The sequence below is a fragment of the Hakea prostrata genome, chromosome 5 (genome assembly GCF_041222555.1).
Source record: "Hakea prostrata isolate BN-2017 chromosome 5, UWA_Hpros_2, whole genome shotgun sequence".
In the NCBI taxonomy this organism is placed as follows: Eukaryota; Viridiplantae; Streptophyta; class Magnoliopsida; order Proteales; family Proteaceae; genus Hakea; species Hakea prostrata.
In genome coordinates this window covers 49,093,510-49,103,558 of record NC_142604.1, presented here as the reverse complement: position 1 = coordinate 49,103,558, position 10,049 = coordinate 49,093,510, and the positions used below count along the sequence as shown (strand labels likewise).

At 33.4% G+C, this 10,049-nt stretch overlaps 1 protein-coding gene across 1 annotated transcript; it reads right to left on the bottom strand.

Annotated features, from left to right (window-relative positions):
* Positions 1-2,394: 2,394 nt before the first annotated feature.
* LOC149016317 (endochitinase EP3-like) lies at positions 2,395-3,573 on the bottom strand. The gene is made up of 2 exons (XM_089156283.1): positions 3,015-3,573; positions 2,395-2,873 (listed from the first exon to the last, which is right to left on the bottom strand). The coding sequence occupies exons 1-2, from the start codon at positions 3,568-3,570 to the stop codon at positions 2,461-2,463; spliced, it is 969 nt and encodes a 322-aa protein (XP_089012409.1). The 5' UTR covers positions 3,571-3,573; the 3' UTR covers positions 2,395-2,460.
* Positions 3,574-10,049: the final 6,476 nt, after the last annotated feature.

The following is a 10,049-nucleotide window of genomic DNA, read 5'->3' as shown; positions in this document are numbered from 1 at the left end:
CACGACTACTTAAACCTCAAATCCAACGGTGGGATTATGCATCTGATCTCTCTAAGTCGGCGCGATTAGTACGTCAAAACCCTAATTGGATGAGTCAGATAGAAACCCTGAGTTTTATTCAAATTCAGCCGTACTTCATATCTCATGTAAACTCTATAAAAGGAGATCATATTCCATCAAAGGAGGACATGTTCTAGAGCTTAGTAGAAGCATTCTTTCTTCTCTCTTCAGTTTATTAAGGTTTTCTCTAGTTTTCTTTGCTTGCATTAGTGAGATTTAAATTTCTAGATTCAATGTTTAAGTTTAATCTTTTTATGTAATGCAATTCAAGTTCAAGCTTCAAGTTCGAGTTTCAATTTTTTAGATTCGTTTTTCTCTGGATCTAGCAATTGCAGATTTAGATCATTCTAGATCTAGATCTGGTTGTTAGGGTTGGTTGAGATTCGAATCGTTTGTTCAATTCGCAAGTAAGTAATTTTTCTTTATTAATCTTCTCTCCTCCCTCCATTCCCGCTTCTATCTACCGCTCTATATTCTTAATTTAGGATTTACTTTCAGCATTATCATTATTTATTGTTCTGCCTATTCATTCATAATCTCGGACCACATAACCGGAGCAAGCCTACGGTCGTGCCTCTCGCCCGGTGCGGGTGGTGTTGCATCGCATTTTAGTTATTTCCTTTTCCTTTTATTGCTTTGTTTATTGCTTTGTTATTTACTTTCTGTTATTTACTTTCTGCCTATTCATTCATAATCTCGGACCACATAACCGGAGCAAGCCTACAGTCGTGCCTCTGCTTCTGGTGACGGGTGGTGTTGCATCTGCATTTTCCTGTCTTTTATTTATGCATTGATTGTGTTTAATTTATTGTTCGTTTCAATTCGATTGCATTAGATATATAGATTAGGATCGTTTAGTTTAGTTAATTAGTTAACAAAAAAATTGAATCATTCCACTCTCGCATTACTATTAAGAAGTTCAAATTCTAAGTGGCATATCTCCCTGAGATCGACCCGTTAGCTACATGATACCGTGCGCTTGCGGTTACTTTTAAAATTCAAAGACACTAGTCATCCAATATTGACTTCTTCAATCAATGTAACCTTACCAGTTTCTTGTTTTTGCATCATACAATGTTCCTCAATGGGATAAAATATCATCATTTCAGATATGCATTGGAACTAAACAAATACACAAAAGATCAAGCTTTTTTTTTTTTTAATTTAATTTAATTTTATTTTATTTTGGTCATGACGATTCACTAAAAGTCATCTTCAAATAGCTTTGGAAACTTGGATTTTTAAAACGTCTTAACAGCGTGGAAAAACAATTTTGTCGAATTTTAGCTGTTTTAGTAGTTAGCGATTTTATTTTTTTTAACTGAAACCAAGACATACCACATATCATGGAGATATCGGCGATATTTCGCGACAAATCGACCCATATATCAATAGTATCTCAGTTTCTTGCGATTTTTAGCTATTTTTAGGCGATTTCTCTTGCAATTCTATAACGAAATCTTCAATGTCAATGGACAATCTTACCAATTCTATAACGAAATCTTCAATGCCAAATTTAGTTTGGACGATAATCTACATAGAATAATTTCTGAAAGTAATTCAAATTAGAAAGACATTTTATAGCAATATTTTCAAGATTAATGAAAAATCTTATCAATTATATCCCAATGATTTAGGCTTCAAAAGGCAATGTGCCAAATGTGGTAAGGGAGGAATATATGCATGAAAGAATTTATGGAAACAATTTAAATTAAGAAGGGATTTTGTGGTGGAATCTTTAAGGTCAACGGACAATTTTTCCAATTATATCCCAATGATTTATGCCTCAGAAGGTAATGTGTCAAATGTGGCTAAGGAGGAAATTTGCATGGAAGAATTTAGAGGAAATAATTCAAATTTATCAAGTCTCAGTAATTTTTTTGGCATGAAATTAGGTTAGGAACCAAATTTGGGCAAAAAATGACCTAAAATACCTTCCAAAATGGGAGGTCGAAATCTGGCCGAAACTAACCTAAATTTCGACTAAAATATCAGTGAAATATCCCGATTCACCAAGTTTTGTCTTGAGGTGATTCAATTGGGTTGAAACTCTTCAAATCTAGCTTCTGTGAGTTGTTGTGGTATAGTTCCTGTGGTACTCGTAGAGGTTCCTTAACAGGCGAAAACCAATGAGATTTTCCATTTTTAAATACAAGAAGGCTATGTGTCTTAGAAGAAGCTGAACTCACTTGGTTTAGAATTTTATTTTTCTTTGTCTTGAATGGAGGGGTGGGGGGGTTGGAGGTAGAAGACTTGGTAATGGTCTTTATTATCTTAAAATGAATACAAGATTTATATAGTATCATAAGAGGTGATTAAATTTACTAGCGGCAGAGTTGATTGAGAATCACTCTTTATTGTTTCCCATCATTTGAGAAATTTAATAAATAAATACAATATTTAGCAAGTGAGGTAGCTCCCTGGTGACACACCAAATTGGCTACAATAGGTTTGATAATACTGTACACGATCATTCATGGCTGCTGTGTTTCCACCATTGCATTCAATTGCACCATTGATGGCTCGGATGGTTGCCCCAAACCCTTGGCCAGAAATCATGAGTGAGTGGCAATTATTCATCCAGAACCACAATGCAGTCTTGAAGGAAGTCACAGCATCGGTTGCTACAATTCCAGGATTATTCAATCCATCAAACCCTATACTATTTCCAGCAGCCCCATAATTATAATTCCAAGATAGCTGAAGCGGTCCACGGCCGTAGTACCCCTGACCAGGAACACATGGGTACTGTGTGTTTGTTGAATCACAGTAATTTTGAGAAGCTCCACCTATCTCTTCTATGTAGCAGAAGACTGCACATACAAGCACACACTTAAAAACTTTAAAATAGATATATGCAAGATTTTATCTGAGCAATTAAAGAGTCCATATATAATTAAACTTGAAGAAATTAAAAATTTTGTGGAAGACCTTTTGTTATGAAAAACACTTACCACCAGTTTCATGTGATATATGGGCAAAAAGGGCAGCAATCTCTTGGTAATTTTCAAGAGTTGTCCCAGAGGTGCCGAAGCTAGGGTATGAATTAAGTGCTGTTAGGAATGCACTACGTGTATAGAAGGTCTTGCCGGCACAGTTTGAGGCAGCCTGATTGATTATCCCATCGAAGAATGACTGTGTCACTATATTAGCCACAGACGTCGTTGATCCAGTACTTGGAGTTGGAGTTGCAGGGGTTGGAGTAGAAGAATAACAAGGGCCACCTTTGCATCCAGTGCCGCAGTAGGCATCTCCGGTTCCACAGTATCCATATTGGCTACAACAAAGGCCTGATGCACAGTTACAAGCAGTTGAATAGCAAGAACCTGCTTGGCAACCAGTGCCGCAGTAAGCATCTCCTGTTCCACAATACCCATACTGGCTACAGCATAGGCCTGAGGCACACCCACAGGTTTGAGCAATGGTAGTTTTTGGCATCAGACTTGCCAGAAGTCCAGCCAAAGTGATGGTTAATAGGAAGCTTTTCATTTTATAAGTTGGGGAAGACATTGGAGAGTTTAGAATAATAAGGCTTAGAGAAAATTCAGAAACTGGATATGTGAAAATATTTCACTGGAACGGTGGATTTATAGTGTGTTCGGTGCTTGGTACATGCGTGTGAAAAGAGGTAGTCTAATTCTACAATCTACATCAAATTTGTTTATGAAACTAGAAAAATAAAACAATAGCAGATCTCATCAAGACTCAGGATTTGTGTTTGACTGGTGTAGGATAATAGAAATATCTTACTAGCATGGCCCATGTTGGATAGCATTATTCTATACGTATTAATTGAGCAATGGTTCACATGTTCTCACCTATTTTATGACGTAATTATATTAGTATAAATTGCTTATATATTTGTAAATTAATGGTATGATTTATGTTTTTTTTTGATATTTCAATAAAATTCTATATAAGACTTGCTTTTTGGATAGGGTCAAACTATGGTAAAAATAAATAGTGCTCTTGTCCCTAAAAGGAGAATTTATTCCCTAGTATATATCTGGGATGGTCGGAATTGAGAACCTCCTACTTGTGAAATTAATCTTGGTTAGAAGACACTACCTGATTCTAGTAGCCTATGGACCTCTATTTTGGCAATTAAACATTTTCAGTGTACTCCTTCTGAGTTGCTCAATGTTTTTAAACATCGATCGTGGATTTTGAGTAGCATTATTAGGTTATTCATGTTCTTTAATAGTGGCCACTTTACGTAAAGAAAAATTAGAGATGGGGCTCTACCATTATTTCAAGTGACACCTTAGATATACTTTGGTAGCTTATATTTAGTGGATCCTCGATCTTTGGAGCTAGCTTATTTACTACATTGTCTAGAGGTGTCGTATAACGGAATTTTATCAAAATCTAGAATAGCTTTGGCCTTCTCCAAAACCAGGTGTATTGTCTACTTGATCGAGTTGTTTGCTTCTAGTTTATCCAATTTGTCTTGTTTTCTTCTAGCATAGAAGTAGTATATATTGGTTTTAGGAAACAAATGCAAAATTAGCATTGATCGTCAATTTAAGATGTTTTACATGGAGACAGTTGAATAATGAGGTTCCTATAATGATTGGAACATTCAAATGCCTACTTATGTACCAAAACTTTTACTTTATTTTTGCCATGCAAGATGCAATTCATTTAACTAGGGATCAGAGGTTAGATCGACAGCGAAGATAGTCAGTGATAATTCTGACTGACTTAGTCAAGCCTTGGTTCAAATTGAAACTTTGAACTTCATGTACATCTCTAGCTAATTCAATCTATTCTAGAAGTCCTCGAATTCAACTAGGACATAAAATTATTTCTCACAAATGCATGACAATTTGTCATCAAAATATTTATACTCAGAATATACACAATGAATACTTTCATGCCTTCTTGACCGAGATTGCATTCTATGATAATAAATACGTAGTCGCATTTAACTTGCCATACAAACCCATTAGCTTCCAAAGTCAACCTTTCTAGTCGTCCAATATATTTTGATATGGTCAATCGTTTTGTAACCTTACATGTTTCTTGTGTTTGCGTTACGTATTCTTCTTTAATGAGATAAAATACTATCATTTCACACATGCATGTGGAAAAAAGAATGTAATTGTTATGACATAATGAATTATAAGTCATCGTCAAATATTTTTAGAAAATATAATTTATAAAACATTTTTAAGACTGGATATCTGAGGAAATTAAAAGAAAATACAACTTAAGCCTTTTACCTGTCTGTATTAACCTCACAACCATATGGGCCAGGTCATATCAGGGTAGAATAGAAATCATTCAATTTTTTTTAGCAAATTACTTCTCCACCTAAAACTACCACCTTAAATGCTGACATCCAAGGTTTAAAGTATCGGTGTCAGTCAGGTGATTTTAAGAAACGTATCGTCATATATCGAGTATTGTATCACTCTGGCTAAGGTATTTTAGTGTAATTCAATGGAGAGACATATCGAGATGTATTGTATCGGTTTGATCAAATATGGATACGTATCGACTAGTATCGTATGATATTGTGGGATACTTTAAACCTTGCTGACATCTCATTTTACCTTTAAAGCATATGGTTTTAGTTCTATAAGAATAGTTAGTGGTATATTCGTAAAGAAGATTATACCATTATCAATAATGAGTGAAAAGACCTCATCTACCTTTCTCCGCTCGACTTATTTACCAACAACTTTTCATAATTTTCCTCTTACCCTAAATCATCTTCTTTTCCTCAGTTTCTCATTAGGGTATTTATTTGTCCCATGGATGAAGAAAAACTTTCTTTGATTTGTTTTATAAACAATTAAACACAAAAGAAATAAATTTCTTGGCAACACACCAGTTTTACTAGAAGGCAAAACACCATCAATCTGTAGTCTGGAAACTAAGCTTAAAAAATGCAGGACATAGGTTCCTAAATATCGAACCCACTAAAGATAAGTCAGTTCCAAGAGTGACATGAAATATTGGTGTTCCATAGTGATAATTGTGAGTTCTGCTGGCCCAAGCACTTCAAATCAGTCATAGATCTTAGAGAAAAATCAATTGAATCACCACCCAAACGTTGAAGCAATTCAATTTCAAACCAAGTACAAGAGTTTAAGGCATATGTAACAAATTCCCACATTGACTTGAATTCTCCCCCAACTTAATTAGAAAATGACTATATTTTTCTTCCAAAAATAATCTCAAATATTTATTAAATAATATAGTTAATTATGTTAAAAATGGCAATTCTAAACTTTCACTTAATTGTAATTAATTCTCAACATTATTTCTCTTCTTCCCATTTCAAAAAAAAGGCAAAATAATAATAATAATAATAATAATAATAATAATAATAATAATAATAATAATAATAATAATAAAAGAAAAAAATTATTGGGAGAGATGGACAGTGGGCGACGGGACAAAAATAAAATTTTGGAATGATTGTTGGTCAGGAGACTTTATTGTTGCTGCTCATTTGGAGGTTCCTCAAAGTTTGACGGACAACTTGAGTCTTAAAGTGGCAGACTGCTTTCTTGATTGACAGTGGTATTTTATGGGGGTGCAATCTCCTTGTTTAAAAGAAATTCTGAAGTGCGTCCGTCTTATCCATCTTCCTGCTAGTTTTTATGAAGATATTTGTCATTGGATTGGTACTATTTAAGGAGAGTTATCAATGAAATTAGCTTGGGATATGTACAAGAAAAAGGGTGCGGTTGTGGATTGGGCGAAGAAGATTTGGAAATTGAAATTATTTTCTAGGCAATAGATTTTTTGTTGGTGGGTTTTCTATGGGAAGATCCCTATTGATGCAATTATTATGTCCAAAGGAATCTCTTTGGTTTCACGATGTGGTATGTGTCTAGAGGCTTCTGAAGATATTTCTCATATTTTTATTCTCTTTGCTATTTTGCTCGCAGCTGTTGGGAGGCTTTGTGTACTTCGTTTGGTTTCAATTGGAAGACCTTCTTCTTTTCTTCAAGATAGTTATAAGTGGTGGTGTCTACAGGGTAAGTCCTCGCCTTTGGGTAATATGTGGTTTCATAGCTGTGTCTTGCTATTATATTATCTGTGGTTTACAAATATCGATATGAGGAGGTGCATCTGTCTAAAGAATTGAGTTTTGCATCAGATCTCCTTTGATCTTAGTTATCATGATTATGTTCTTGATAGCAGAAAGGTCCCTTCACTAGTGTTTGCTCAATTATGAGCAATGGGTTTGAAAATTTCTATTAAGAGCAATTCTCCTCCTCAAGAAATTTTTTGGGTTTCTCCTTCTGTAGGGTGGGTTAAGTTAAATGTCGATGGTTGTTCATTGGGCAATCCTGGTATGGCTGGTGCATGTGGTTTGTTTAGAGATGAGTCATTGGATGTTCTATTAAATTTCAACACCTATTTGGTATCAAAAATAATTTTGAGGCTGAAATGGAGGTTTCCGATGTAGAGGAAGATTCCATGGTTTATTATTTCAAGGTATCAATAAACGTTGGATGTTCTATTAAATTTCAACACCTATTTGTATACAATATATTAAGGAATTTTTTCCAAAGTATTAGCAAGGGATTAAGGGAAATATTGAAAAGTCACAATACATTAAGGGCAATTTAGGAATTATGAGGTTATCTAACCATAATTTAACAAAATTAGCACCATTATGCAAACTTAAGAAACATTTTGGGGTTTCTCTATCAATTTAATTTTATATATTCTTGGGGTTTCGATGCTTTTCACTATACATTTTGGGGTGTTCCTAAAATTTTCGACACCCCAAAATTTTCCCAAAATATTAACTACTTAATATTTAGGGATAATTATTGTTGCCCCCTTGTATTTTGATTTTACTACTACTTTATCCCCTGTACTTTTTAAAAATTGCTAATCCAACCTTTAACTTTGTCTACAATTACTAATGCCCTCCTACCGTAAGCTCCGTTAGTTTATTGATGATGTGGCATCTATATATTTTTTCAAAATCCCAAATATGACCCTATAATTATTTATTTACTTATTTATCTTTTGTCAAGTTATAATACTACCCTTAATTAATTATGGAAAAAAATTAACCTTAAATTTACTTTTCTTTTCTAAAAAAAAAATCACCCAATGGCCAGGGCTTCTTCTATTCACCAAGTCTATAGATTCAATTTGCCAAACTTTCGGGCTCAACTCAAATGGACTGAAACTGCCTTATGCCAATACTTCGGGTTCACAAATCTGAAACGTTGGGTTACCGGCTTAGGACTTTTAGGGATTTCTCACTGGTGGTGCTACTACAAAGCCAAAAATTCCCATGCTGGATTTAGCAAAGATCAAGAGGTGTGCTACCATATTTGAAGGGCATGGATTGGAAAATAACTCATTATCATAGGGAAAATATTCCAACAGCAAATTATTTGGCAAAAGTAGCAGTAAGAGAGCGACATTCAAGTGTAAATGCTCCATGGCCAGCAAGTAAATCCAGCCTTTAATTTTGCCCCCTAGTACTCCTTTTGAGTGTGCAGCATGTCCGCTCAAGGTTTTGCTGAGTTTGGGTGTATTGGGTACAATTGTTGTTGCAAGATAAATAATAACATGGTGTAAATATTGTTATTTATAATGTCTTTCTTTAATTATATTAATAATACAAATGACCTTTCAAAAAAAAAAAAAAAAAAAAAAAAAAAAAAAAAGAAAAGAAGAAGAAAGAAAGAAAGAAAGAAAGAAGAAGAAGAAGAAGAAGAAAAAGAGAGAGAGAATGAAAAAAGAAGAAGAAGAAGAAAAGAAAAATGAATAAGAGAAAGAAAGAAAAGAAGAAGTAGCTATCCAAACTAATTAATAAATTAATTAGTTGTATTCCAAATTTTTTTGGGTAAACAGTTGTATCCCAATTTGTTACACTATAAATCCACCCTTTCCTATTCCTCAAGCACTTAATTCTTTTCCTATCTTTAGCACAACTAGAACTACTAATGACTATAAACGAGAGGTTGTCACCTTTTGTTGTATTAGGGCAAATTGACATCCATTGTCATTTTTGTTAAAACAATTTATTGGTTAAAGAAAATGTCAAGTACAGCCTTAGGATTTTTCTTTTATATCTTATAATGTAAAATGACGAATAGAGGAAGAACAAGGAATTCATGGAGGAAGAAATAAATGAAATTTAGAATTCTATTTTACTAAAGGGCAATTACTATAAAATCATAAGAGATCAAAACCAATTTAAGAATTATGAAATTATCTAACCATGACTTAACAGAATTTTCTAAAGGAGTGTTGGGTCATTACCAATTTAACATAGTTTTGGGATATCTATGCTTTTCACCAATTATCTTGGGGTGTCCTGAAACTTTCCCTTATTATTGTTGCAAAAATGAACCAATAATTTTATGACATTTTTTTCCATAGTACCATTCACTTGATTAGAGATCAATGTATCATAAGAGGACAAAGTACATAGATATTCAGTATCATTGTCTTTCGACAGATAATTGCTAAACGCATTATTGATGTTAAGATTGAAACTAAGGATAAACCCCAAACTCATAGCTTACAAAGCTTTTATACATTGCCAAGTTAAAAAAAATTGCTTGACCTTTATTGGAGTTGGTTGCATTAGGGTCTAGTCTGTGGAGGGTTATTAGAGAGGATGAAAGTTATTCAATTACTGGTAAGGTTACATGTGCAATTGCATGCATTGATATTTATATGAATGTGAATTACATAAAATGAACTATGTAATTCACTTCTACATTGCATATTTTTTAAACAAACCTTGGACAAGTTCTATCTTTTTAAACATACCTTCAATAGCAATAATTGTTTTTATATTAGTCATCAAATTAATAATAATAATAATAATAATAATAATAATAATAATAATAATAATAATAATAATAATAATAATAATAATAATAATAATAATAATAATAATAACTATAATAAAAAAGAGATTGATAGGAATGCATTATCATTATCTCATTTAGATCCTCGCACTAAGCGATGTAAAAGTGAAGTTCAAAAAA